General features: G+C 36.6%; 1 protein-coding gene across 7 annotated transcripts in view; it reads left to right on the top strand.

Moving 5' to 3' along the window:
* Positions 1–13,985, top strand: part of SEMA5A (semaphorin 5A) — a 329,582-nt gene that overhangs the window by 125,933 nt on the left and 189,664 nt on the right. For all 7 annotated transcript variants that reach the window (XM_027681100.1, XM_027681135.1, XM_027681108.1 and 4 more), the window contains one exon: positions 10,803–10,848. In XM_027681100.1, the coding sequence (XP_027536901.1) occupies positions 10,803–10,848 (46 nt within the window). The remainder of the gene's footprint in view (positions 1–10,802; positions 10,849–13,985) is intronic.

The raw sequence follows: 13,985 nt of genomic DNA, 5'->3' as shown, positions 1-13,985 counted from the left end.
ATTGATGATCTAGATGAGGGGATTGAGTCCACCATCAGCAAATTTGCAGATGACACCAAGTTGCAGGGGAGTGTCAATCTGCTGGAGAGTAGGAGGGCTCTGCAGAGGGACCTGGGCAGGCTGGATTAATGGGCTGAATCCAATGGTATGATGTTTAACAAGGCCAAGTGCCAGGTCCTGCACTTTGGCCACAACAACCCCATGCAGCGCTACAGGCTGGGCACAGAATGGCTGGAAAGCAACAAGGCAGAGGGAGACCTGGGGGTTCTAATCAACAGGAATCTGAACATGAGCCAGCAGTGTGCCCAGGTGGCCAAGAAAGCCAATAGCATCCTGGCCTGCATCAGGAATAGTGTGGCCAGCAGGACCAGGGCAGTGATTTTACCCCTGTACTCAGCACTAGTTAGGCAACACCTTGAGTACTGTGTCCAGTTCTGGGCCCCTCAGTTTAGGAAGGGCACTGAAGTGCTGGAAAGTGTCCAAAGAAGGGCAATGAGGCTGGTGAAGGGACTGGAGCACAGGGCCTATGAGGAGCGGCTGAGAGAGCTGGGGTTGTTTAGCCTGGAGAAGAGGAGGCTCAGGGGAGACCTCATCACTCTCCACAACTGCCTGAAAGGAGGTTGGACTGAGGTGGAGATCGGTCTCTTCTCCTAGACAACCAGCAGTAGGACGAGAGGGCACAGGCTTAAGCTGTGCCAGGGGAGGTTTAGAGTAGACATTAGAAAGAAATTCTTACAGAAAGAGTGATCAGACATTGGAATGGGCTGCTTAGGAAGGTGGTGGAGTCACCATCCTTGGAAGTATTTAAGAAGAGACTGGAGGTGGCACTTAGTCCCATGGTCTAGTTGACAGGGTGGTGTTGGGACTCAGTGGTCTCAGAGGTCTTTTCCGACCTGGTTGATTGTGTGATTCTATGTGATTCTGTGATCCTATGATGCCTCAGAAGGTGTCTCCTGGAGTGACAGAGAACTTTTGATCTCATTGCACATGGTTCTTGAAAGACTTTAAACCATAGTAGTGTGTATTATTCTGTTTATATATGCTTAAAAAATTAACTGAAACTAGTTAGAAGTGTAGGGAAGGACTGCTGGAAGGCAAATGAAGAGGGTTGGTGGAATTGTAGTGCAGGATAACTGCCCATAAATCCGTCATCTAAGGAAGGAAACAGCAGTATGAGCTATACGGTAGTGTTGGCAGACAACCAAATCAGTTAAGTTGACCATGGTAATTTAGTCAAGAAACAATGACTTTTGTTACATTTTGCTGGGGCAAGCAAAATAAGAACAGAAATATTTTGAGATAGAGATCAAAAGGGACATTATTCCATAGTATTTTGCCATAGCAGGCAATAACTGGGAAGGTAATTACTAGTCCTATACTGTGAAGATTAGTCTTGCCTGTCCAGTTTGGGAAATCAAGGTGGTCTTCTGATGTCTGTGGACATTCTGTAGTTGCTGTGTAAAAATAGATTGTTAACAATTGTATCTGCTCCTCTTTCCCCACCCCCAGCTTCTGCGAGTGGTCTTTCAGTCCTTGTGAGAAGGTTATTGCTGGTTGATAGTTTTATTTTTTTATGCAAATGTCCAGTTCTCCTATAGGTCTTGAGTTGGTTAAACTGGAGTTTTGAAACCTTGTTTCAGTTTCTTTACACCATCTGCAGCAATCTATGAATGGTACCATTCCAACACTAGTATGTACCTTCAAGTTAATCATCCAATCCATGTTCCCATGAAACTGTATCTTTAAATTTGCCACAGGCATTGTTCTTAATATTGCATACGACCTGGCAGATAAAAATAAATGAGTTGTACAGCGATCTGAAACCTTCTTGGGAATTCATTTGTTTTCTTAAAAAAACCTAACCCATATGGCAGGGCAGAATTTAGTTTTATAATTAAGTGGCATCAATGAAGGATTACTCTTGGGGCATTAGCTCCTCAGTAAGCTCAAGGAAATGAGAGACTGCTTATTTATCTTATCCTGATAAATCATAATAAAATATTCAGATGAATATTTCTGTGTGTCTTACTTAGTGGACTAAGGTAGCATGTAAACAAATATTATAATAATTTCTGTATTTTGAAATACCAGTAAGCATGGAGATTCGTAGATTTCCCCAATAACAACCTTGCCTTCTTTTGCTGTGTGAAAGTGCTTTGTCATATGTTTCTTTGGAAAGGTCAATTGAAAGGGGAATAGACCAAATTAGGGGAAGGATACAAGAGTGTGTGAATTTCTCAGGCAAATTGTGCATTGCCTTTTTTTCTACTTGTTCCTTGGCAATGCACTTAACATGTAGCAGCTCTAGTTTTTGTAAATGAGAAATTGCTAAAAGTGCTCCAGCCATTTTGGTAAAGAGAGAATCAACTAGAAGCGTGTCTCAAACCCAGTAGGTTAGGGAAAAATGTTGAGATTCAAAGTAATAAGTTACATTTTCCTTTCAGTCTGTTCTTTTTTCCTTAATGGTTTTATTCAAACCATGCAAGAAGAATTATGTCCATTTTTAAAGGGAAAACGAAGTTATCCTCTTTTCCCAAGCCTCTTGTGTTTGAAATTATGAAGTGGTAGCAGCCTAGCTTGAGTTCGTTCTTAAGATGTGGTAATTTTTAAATTTTTTTAATTCAAGTTGGACTAGTTCAGCTATGCTGTTAAATGATATAGTTACTATCAGAAATAGGTCTCAAAGCTATTCAACTTTCTTTTTAATTGGCTAATATGTATTTAGACATTATTTTTTTAGACAGAGCATCCTAATAATGGTGGCTCTCTCCTGTGTGTTCTCCTGCAAGTTAATTAAACTTGCTTTTTAGGATTATGACTTGCTTTGAGGTGGCTTATTGCCTCAGTCACTCCTTATCTCGCTGATGAAGGACTATAACAGTATGCCTGCTCAGTTAATTAGATGTGTGTTTGGGAACGTTAATTTGAACCATTACCACTCCTTTCCATAATAACAGAAAAGCAAATTAAAGGATTCATTAAGAGTGGCTTAAGAATCTCTAATAATGGAATAAATAACTGTACAGGTTTGCTTCTTGCTGCTGTCTGTTCCCAGCAGGAAAATATGAGACCTTCTTGTTAATGAGATGCTCTGAGGACTACATATTGGGAGAACATACAGGCACCAGAAAGTAATGCTATATTCTTTGAACGTCCATCTGGGTTTCATTGCTCATTTAACACTTGGTTCAGGGTAATCAATGTCTGTCCTTCCACTGATTGAACTGGGCTAATCTAATCTAATCTAAAGTATGGTTTAATGTTAAATCTATGAGAAATTATTATCCTACCTCTGCAGAAAGAGAAAGGTCTTTCTCCCCCTACTGCTTCTCTTTTCTATCTTGCTAACAGGTACCTGAATATTTTTAAAAGCTCGTGCTTTTTACCTCTCCTGCTCATGCCTGGTTTCACTACGCAATTTTCTCCTCCTTTGCACCAACACTGGTAATAGTCTGGTTGCAGAGTAGCACTAGTCAGTTCATTAAGTCCACAAAAATCACTTGTTTTCTTGTGCTGATTTAATGTCTTGGCATTTTAATTAGAGTAGCTAACATGATGCATCATCAGAGAAGCCCTGGAGTTGACTCAGGGTAAGATGAAAAGAGAAATGACAGTGGTAAATGGAACTTCTTTGGCAGAGAACACTGCCATTTCAGTGTAAGCCATCTTTAGAAATTATATCAGAGGAGTGGTATTCTGAAGGTACCTGTATTGAATTCAAGTAATGACTTAATATATAGACACTTGATGTGTGTTGGAAGTAGTACATGTCCTGCCACAGAATGTGGCAAGTTACACCTACTGTTGGTTCCATGTTTGACCACGTTCTTATTTCAGTTACCTGCTCCTTTCTTTCTCAATGAGTGTTAGTCCAAACACAGCGTTTCTGCCCTACACTTCCAGCAGTTTGCTCCTTGCTGAACTTGGCTATGTGTGTGTGCCTTTACAGCACTGAAATGCAGGGCAGGGAGCTACCAGCTGACCAGAAGCTGACAGACATGATATACAAGTCCTAGAGAGGTATCCCATGGAGCTGCAGTCAGTTCTGTGAAGGACTCTTCACTGCCTCTGAAACTTTGTTGCCTGGCATTAGTTACTTACAGTGCCTTTATGGACTAATTTGAGTGACTGCACTCATGTTGTGAGATGATTGATAGGATGCTAAGTAGGTGTGTAGGTCTCAGTCCTCATTCCAAGTGTGCAATCAGAAAATTTAACAGTGCAATGATGCATACTGTACACATGACCTTCACCTCTCAAAGTTTGATGGGAGCAACATTGCATTTTATATAGAGATTTGTTAACATCATGTGCTTACCTTGGTATGAATCCTGCTTCTGTACATCATGTACAGTGAGCTTTTACTGAAGGAAAGGACTCTGCTGGAAATTAACGACTCTATCAGAGGACTATAGTGGCATCACAGGAGGGAAATTCAAGGCTAGCTTTGAAAATTTGGGCCATCAAATTTAGATTCTCCTTCCTTATAGTATCTTTAGCATTAATGTGATCACTTACATAATTTTTTGATAATTTTGTTGTTGCAGTTTATTTTCTTAATAAAATAAGAAAAATTAAAAATAATCCAAATGTTTGCTACATTAGACTCTTAACTTTCTCCCTCAACCTTTCTCCCACAAAAAAACCCAAACAATTCAAGAAAACTTTATGTGCTAAACTTGGTTACTGTAGGAGAAGAGACCACAAAAAATTCAAACTGTCTAAAATTTCTGGTTTTAAGCCCATTTCCATTTTTTGGAGGAGATATAACAGCTGCATTTAAATTTAATTTCAAATAATCTTGAAAATAAACAGATTAATATATTGAACAATGAAATGATAACAACACCACATAGAATTTGCATGGCTCTTAATATGAGTGGCTACTGTGTAGTATATGCAATATCTCCCAGAATGTAAAAACTTGGAGCATGTACTTTGATATATGTGTGGTAGCAATAAAAAAACATTACTAATTAGGTTAGCTAAAGTTATGAAGTACAGGATTAAGATTTTGGTTGAGGTAATATTTCAGGATAAAGTTCAATCCAAAGACAGCTTACTAAATAAATAGCTGATTAATCTCCCTGATTCATCTATACTAAAGCATGATATTCAGAAAAATCCTTGATCTGCATGCATTGGAGGCAGACAGGTGGCAAATATTCCAAGGCCATTGTCAGCTGGGGAACCTGAGTGCTGTATGTGAGAAGCCAGGGCCAACAGGAGATGTTAATGCATGTTTGAGATGACATGGCATGATGGGACTTCGGGAAGAGGATGAGCTCCAGAGCTGCAGGGGCCACTGGTGCCTTTCTGCTTTTTCTGGATACGCCCAGGGCAAGAAATACATAGAAATGATGCCCGACTGTTGTTGAAAATCTGTGTGGGAGTCCTATGTTCTAGGATCTCCAGTCATTGCTGAGGTTGTATGAGGAGGCACAGGGAAGTGAACGTAGTAAGATTTGGTAATCCTGAGGAGCAAGCATCAGAGAAGGAAATCAGATTTTTGAATGGATTCATTTAATGGTTAATGGGATTCTTTCCTAATAGACTACAGTCATGTTTTTCTTATTCTGTTTGACAAACTCATTGTCTCACTGATCAGCCTGTGATCACCTGAGTCTTCCCTTTGCCATTTTAAATGTTACTAAAACATGGTTCGTCTTCATTCCTCAAGAACACCTGTAATTCTAGAAATGATTTAAAAAGAGCAATAAGAACAAAAAAAGAAATCACTTCTCCATAATTTTTAAGTTGAATTATCATGACCTACTAGTCTGAAAATATTTAAATCTGTGCATATGCTGTTTTCACAGCTTTAACATTTACCAGTAAGATGCTCATTTCATTATTCTGATTTGCTGAGGCTTTCATTTCCTGCAAAGTGCAGACAAAATATTACTTTTGACTATTCTTCTTTTTATTATTGTAAATTGACCATTTTCATAAATGGTTCAACTAGACCACTTTGATTAGGTTTCTCTTATTTCCAGTGTTTCATCGCTGGATTTTTCAGGTATTTTTCCTCTGGTTTCTTAATATAACCAAATGAATTTTCTACATCATATTTTTTAATTTATACTAATTATCTCCTTTTGTCCTATTCTTAATTTTTTTTTTAATTTTATTTCCAATTGCTGGTTTTACTACACTGCAGAATTAGAATTGGCTACCACACAGAACTTCACCGTCTTAATTATGGAATTGTGACTTTTTGCTTAATGGTTGATTCTTCCAGAACTCATACTTTTCATTTTCAATTGTAATATTTTTTCCTTCCAATAAATTAAATAAAATTTTCTTCTTTCAGGTGAAATAGTTTCTTGAAAGAAGTGAAGAGAAAGGAATCTCTTACTGGTTTATTTTCAGGAGATTTGGCAGCATGTCTGGTCATACCTTGAGTTTCTGAGTTTGTTGCAACCCCTATTTATTGATTCAGACTTCCAATTGCAGATGCATTTGGGGGCCTAGGATGGGTTTTAGAGGTTTTTATGCTATGTTGTGGTATATATTTTGCCATCTTTTTTTTTTCAAAAGCTTAGTCTTGAATCCATGTTTTCCTGAACTGTATGTGCCATCTTAATGTTCTTCTAATTCATGTCTGTGTTTAATGCAAGAGTATTTATTATTGTTCCATTCAGCTTTTATAGCTTGCAATTTCACAGAGAAAAGGGTAAAATGCTGGATTTAACAACCATTACTAACCTGATATACTTTTGAATCTCTATGGGTTTTCAGTTGTTTTTTGACACAGACTTGTTTAGGAACATAAAGAAGATTAGTTTTATACTTTTATCTGTAGTCATGCTGCAATAAATTAAAATATATTGTCATCAATGAGGTGACTGGAGCACGCTTTTTGTGTGTTTTCATTCAGTTCCCATTGATATCAGTGGAAGTCTTTGCCCTTGGATTTGACCAGGCTCATGACTAACAGGTTTTAGTAATCATAGTTGAGCTAGAAAAGTTGTTCAGTGCTGTGAATGTAAAGCAAAATGCTTATTGCCTGCTAGATCTCTGAAGGAGTACAGGATACTGCTTTTTCTCAGTGTTAGTTGTGTTTTCTTCTCATTAAGTGTCCTTCTGTTTGCAGATTTATGTAACATATTTGCTTTCCTCATTCATTAAGCACCAAATGAAAACAAATTTGCCAATTATCGCCAGTGTCAAATCACTTTAATTCCAGCATGCAAAGTTGTATTTGTCTTGCTTATTATCACCATATTTGGAAATGAGACAGGCCTGTGTGCTAAGAAGTCTGTATCTGTGCTTCAAAAATGAAATCTCATTCTTATTTCACGTCCTTTGTTGCCTTCAAGCATAAATGCACTAGAATAAAGCTGCTGAAAAATGGCAGTCCAGGGCATAATCTCAATGACACATTGCAAAAAGTGTTGTCACCTATGTCACCGTAATGCAGTGACCTATGTCACTGCATATGTAATGAAAATTGGCACTGACTTTTTCTTTGGACTGACAAATATATTAATTCTACGTTTCCATTGTGCTTTTTTACTGGCATGCCTAACTTTTTTTTTTCCTTATTTTTTCTCATATATGTTCTATCTGAATGAGTTCTTGCATGTTAGAGATGCACATCTTAGAATGTTCAGCTGTTATATCTGTGGAGCTAAATGTAGTCCTGCAAGTTTTACTGGAATGGGCCCATCTAGGTAGGAATAGCTCTGATTGCTCTCAGAGTGCTAGTTTGCCACTTATCCTAGCATTATTTGTGTAGTCACAGCCAATCTGTGCTGTCCATTTGCCCAGTTTATGTTGCTAAGGTATAATGTTTTACTGTCTCTTGCACGTTGCTATTCCATTTTCTTTCTGTTGGTTTTATGAAGCTGAAAATAATATTTTAATTGGTTATTGGCAGCCACAGGAAGTTGAAAAATGTCAACTAATTAGCTCAGTCTCTTGACTCACTCACATGAAAATATACGTTTTAGTCTCACTAACACTTACAGGGTCAATTTTTCCAATTTCACGCTGAATATATTAATGTGTAGAAGTGTTGTGCTCTTCTGAATAGGATACAAATCTCATTTTTCAAGAAAAAAACAAGGAAAATGTTGAATCTCTGTTTTTCTTCAGTCTGACACTATGTTTATGCATTTATTAGTTTAGAATTTTTACTGTTTGGGACAATAGCTTACTTTTTAATAGGCTGAAATGATGTCAGAATGAAAGACCATAAAAAAACATTAATAATTTGATAATCTATCCTAAAAAGGCCTCATCACAGATAAATCTTCAGTAGATATCTGAAGATAAAGTACACAGAGAGATGGAAATGACACTACATGAAGTACTGACCCTAAACCTGAAAGTGTGAGCCACACTGTCTGCTCATATATTCTGCAACAGAGACTGCATTTTGTAGAGTGAGATGGGGCATTTCTGTGCCACTCTTGTGAGTCTGATACCACTGGGTTAAGAAAACAGTTTATACCTGCTGAGGATGCAGTTCAGTTTCTCTGGAAGAAAAAAGGTTTTGTTTCTGTAGGTGAAAAAAATATTTGCAACAGCAACGAAGTAGGTTTCTATGATATCTGGAGTGAAAGAAGTACAGTGACAATTGATGGAAATGTATATACGCTAAGATGAGGAGCAGACTAAGTATTTATGTTCCCTGCTGAATAATTCTGAGCAAGACATTTTGCAGAAGTGAAGGTATTTTTTTGTCCTTACAGAGAGGGTGAAGATGTGTTAGAAAGACTATAATGCATTGCTTCCTGGTGTTTTGGTGAAAGTCTTTCAAGTCCACTTGCGTGTAGCTTGTTGGTGAAGCTTTGTGTAAACATTGTTCTGCAATGTACTGCTTTCTTTGTTTACCCACTTCAGGTCTCACTCAAACCCAAGTATTTTAGTTATTTCTTTGTGGTGATTTACCTGTGCTAATAATAAATATTCTGTCTTTATTTTACTTTATCATGAATTCTTGCCCTTAATAGGCTGACTCCTGCATTTTTAGTAACTCTCTTTAGCAATACTCCTAGGAAAGACTAGTGACCTGATTCCTGTACAGCCACAATTTAAGTAGACCATATAAGTACCGGAGTTGATAAATAAATACACATAGCTGTTTCGCAAAGTCCATAAATTAAATTTGCCATGACATTGGTTGTGTTTCCTAGTAAGACACAATTTGGTTTTGTTCCTTTCTGCTTCCCTACTGTCTCATTTAAAAGAAATTAAGAGGGATGTAAACTGCAGGTCCTGACCATCTGTGCCCATTAACAATACCTCATACCTCTTTGGAAAGAATTAGAATTTTTGTCTCAAAATGTGGCCTAATTTTAATTTTGATTACACTTCTACTACTCGCATGGATGTAATATTGCAGATAATCTGTGAATATTGCAAATATTTAAATTTGCTCATCTCTTTATCATCTGTTTTATTGTTACGTTAAGTTACTCTCTTACAATCTTATAAATTGATGTTACAGATATTTTATGACTAAATTAAAATTGAAGTAATTTATATTATTATTATTTTAAAAAATTATTTAATCTCTAAGACATAATCACTCTGTAGTGGCATTGGAAAATCAGAATTGATTTAAATAAGGTAAAAATTAGGCAGACGAGGACTGAAGAATGTTATTTCTGTGAAAATGTAGAAAAAAACCCCAATAATGAAAAGAAGAAGTGTGAGAAGAAACTAAGAAAGAAAGAAAAAAAATGGTGCAGGATGAATATGGACATGGAACATAGAAAAGCTGTATTCAAACCTAGCAAAAAAGACAATCTATGCTAGGGAAGGATGTGCTGAAATCAGCTGAAAGATGGTGTGGTATTTGCTCATTTTTTTGAGGGTCATGGACTGACACCATGAGGGCTACCAATGCCCTTGGTTTATGGGTACTAGGTAATGGGTACTAAGTACTATGGGTAATAAGACGGCTGCTTTTACTCAATAGACACAATATATTAGAAGGAGTTGTGGTAGCACGCACATATTGCACCAGTATGTACTGGAGGAAGTGGTTTTGGTCAGTGGGGCACCCTCACCTTTCTGAGTCTCCCAACCCCATCCTTTCCCCAGGTTTCAAGCAGTGCCTTTGTGTAACATCTTGCGGTTTGCCTGAACTCTTCCCAAGTTCTGTAGCTGCGGTGATATTGCTGTTAAGAAAAAGTGGAGTGAGAAATATTTTTGCAATAAACACACAGGCTTTTGAAAATGCTTGGTTGGTTTGTGTGTAGTTCCTGCTGTCTGTGGGGAAAAAAAATCTCAGGTTTCAAAGAAATTAAATCATGTATGACAGGACTTCATTCAGAATTATGTAAGCTCTGAGGCTTCTACAGGTAGTCCATCATACTGGAATCCTTTGCTTCAAACTTTACATATATGTGGCTGAGCTAATTGCATACGGTTCCCATCTTTGTGGAGAGAAATGGACAGCTTTAATCTGCCTGTCCTCTTGTTCTCATGTAGATATCTGACCCTGGTGAAATGAATTTTGCCAAAGCACAGAGTATTTCTTTCCATTGATTCTAAAGGAAGATTGGAGCAATGAATCAGATGTACATTCATGCAGTATAAATATCTACATTATTCACATTCAGCCAGTTCTTCAAACTGAAAATCTGTTTTAGAAATTAACTGAATCTTTAGCCCAAAGTGCTATACATTAAGACAGTCCCTGAAAGAATTTGAAGCACTGAATACCTGTTACTTTTTTTTTCCTGTCTTTTACATGCATTAATTTTGCTTTTATTTAAACACTAGCAACACTTTTTAAAGCAACACTAGTAACAATTAATTTTTATCTACTATTTTTTTAACCCCAGAAACTACCTCTTCAGATTGAACCTTGAGGATCTCTCTCTAATACAGGTATGTTTTATTTCTTTCCTTAGTTTCTCTGCATGATGTAGGTAAGCAGATGTTTTAAAGCAGATAATCAAGATGTTCATAAGCTTCATGGCTACACATAAATATGCATCTGTTTTTGTCCTTTTTGAGGCCTCTTATTATATAAGTCATATTATCCATTTTAATTCCGGATTAGCCTTTGTCCCAGGCCATACAGACCTAATGTTATTCTGCTGTGATTGCTTTAGAGTGGATTTTCATAGTCTTTTCATTAACACAATTTAAAATTAACTACATTTAGATTCAGTACTGTCCCTTTCAATTCACAAAGTAATACTATGTAGTTGAATACAGAAAAGTAAAATGCATTCAGGTAAGGCCATCCTTGTGATTTGTAGAACATCTTGTGTATGATTTAATTAAGTTTGCAGACTTTATCTACCTTCCTAGACTGCTAGAAACAAGATCTGAAGTTAGCTTATATTTAACCAAGATTGCAGTATTAATAAATATTCAATTTTTTTACTAGTGTTTAAGGCTGTGACACGCCAAGAACTTTTAATATACAGAATTCAGGCTGTCTACTTTCACCTTCTCAATATCCTGGCATACTCAATATCCTGGCAGATAATTTAAGTCCAAAAGATTCTTGTTGCGAGACTTCATTCAGAGGTCTCTGATGATGCCATTATAGTTTGTCCTGCTAATTCACATATTGAAGTTCACGGCTTTTCTCTGTTAGAATATGTATCAATAGGCTAAATTCACTAATTAGGAAGAAATCTGGAGATTACAGAGGTTTATAATTTTGCTGAGTAACTCAACCAGACATCCCCTCACCCTAATCAGTACAAAATGAGCACAGAAATCATACTGTGAAGTTATACTGGGTTACTAGATTTTAGTCTTATGAATGTTAAGAAGCCTTTAAACAGTCTTCTCAAGCTGATTTTTGGTAAAGTTTCTTATTCCTTCTTCAGTGTTTGTATCTATATCTTCAAACGTTTTTCCACAAACCTTTAGGGTACTTGTGTTTCTAAATCAAAAGTGTGAATTTTTTTCTTTCACCAGCATATCTTTACTATCCATACACTTAATCTTCAAGTTTTTTCCCTAATTTTCAAGCCTGTCATTATGACTCCTTCATGTTTTTCCTTCACAGATCTTTTCTTCCTCTTCTTTCCCTCTGCTTCCCTTCTGGTTCCGTTAGAGTGCCCCAGAACAGCCAGTATTCAAAAGATGTGTTTCCTTGGCAGCTCCAAATCAGCTGTGAGGGGGCTGCAGACTTTGTTTTGATTTTTAAAGTGTGTTGTTTAGGACTTCCAAACTAACTAAACGACATATTCAGGTTGTTTTGTAATCTGGTATTATGGTTGAAAGGAATAGGGGAAAAAAGTGAGAAACAAAGCAAAAGTTATATGAAATCCTTGCAAAACAGCATGATGGAATTTCAGAGGACAACTAAAGCATATCATGGTTTAACTCAATACTCTGTGTGCTAGTTAATATTTGTTTACTGAGGGACTGAACACTTTGACACTTTGTGTATGGACAGAAGAAATATGCTTTTAGCATTTTTTTTCTTCACACAGTTTTTGTCGTAATAATAATGCAAAAAAAAAATCTATTCTAATTCTTCTACTTATGTTGCTTGCTTTGATATTTTTGCATGAACCACCCTTTGTAAAAACATGCAGATGTTTTACAAGCTAATAAACCATACTTTCACATCTGGAAGAAAAGTTGCATGATGAAGTGCTAGCTGTAAGAAGCTTTCAGTGTAGCTCAAGAACAAGACAAAAGGGCTAGAAACAAGACAACCTATACATCTGTTGTTTAATTATCTTAGAAAATTGCTGAGGGTCTATCTTTGTTATTTTGTGTTGGAAGTGGGAGAAAAATTACTGACTTTTCCTCCTGCACGGCAAATACTCTTGGCATGGAAGCAAATTGGAACAATTTGCATCCTCCTTTTCTACAGTTTTCAATCAGACTTCTATAGCTGTTTATTTTCTTTAATTGATGAGGGGGTTTTTTTTGTTTGTTTTTTGTTTGTTTGTTGTTTTTTTTTTAGTTTGATTAATCAGTCGAATCTTTCTTATTGTACTTTTCTGTCTGGAAAAAAAAGGGAATGCCTCAAACTTTTGACCATTGATGCATTTCAGTTATTTTTGTCTAAGCAAGTTTCCTCATCTGTCGTGCCTAAATGTCTCTTAGAATATGTTGTTAGTTTTTGCACATGCTGCCAGTGTGAAGACAATAGGCTTCATGTTACATGTAACAAACTGGAACAGTAATAATCTCATAGCAAAAACATCTTTGCAAAATTTTATTTACAAATTTCTATGTATTTTTGAAAATTGAGACTTTTTTAAATAAAGTATTATTTTGGAATATTATCAGATATTGAAATATTATCAGATTTTTTTTTAATAGGAAAGCTCTCTAAAGAGGAATAAATTAAAATAATGATTCCTTGTTTGCAAACTTTTGAAAAATTTGGGCTGAAGTATGTTTAAGTGCTATTTTTTACAAGTGTATGCCTGGAAAATAGTTTGGAAACTCAAGATAAATAAACAAAGAAAAAAACTCCACCAAAACCAGGCAGCCATTTGAAATGCAAGTTATCACAAAAGAAATGCAGAACAGAGATTCATGTATTGAAAGGGTACTGTTTCCATCAGTTTAGTGAAAGTTAATCCCTTGTAAAAGTGAGGGTTAGAGTGCTGCTAGACTGCATGAGACAGGATGTGCATTTAAACGTTGAGCTGGGGACATGCACTGAGATACCATTGCCCATTGTGAGTACATCAAAATTGTCATCCTGGATGTCATGGTTCTGTGCTCTGTACTTTATAGGAAGAGCATGTTGTTTGAGTAAGCAGGTTTCATATGATAATATCTTTAGCAAACCAGTATTTGATGTATCTCAGCAATTTTCTTTGTGTAGCAGAATAAAGAAGAGTACAGCAAGTGAAAGCCTTTTAAGCTCTTGACGGAGAAGCCTAAGAGTCAAATTGTTCAAAGCTGACTGTTGGAACAATGCATGCATAATGATTATGGATTAGGAAAGAAGCACTCATTGGGCTGTGGTTGTTGAAGGGCAAATATTTTATCACTAGCTAACAGCAATAGTAGGCTTACAGACATAGAAGGCC

This window comes from Neopelma chrysocephalum, unplaced genomic scaffold, assembly GCF_003984885.1.
Source record: "Neopelma chrysocephalum unplaced genomic scaffold, ASM398488v2 Primary Assembly neopelma1_22b, whole genome shotgun sequence".
Taxonomy (NCBI): domain Eukaryota; kingdom Metazoa; phylum Chordata; class Aves; order Passeriformes; family Pipridae; genus Neopelma; species Neopelma chrysocephalum.
This window is presented reverse-complemented; position numbering and strand designations above follow the sequence as displayed.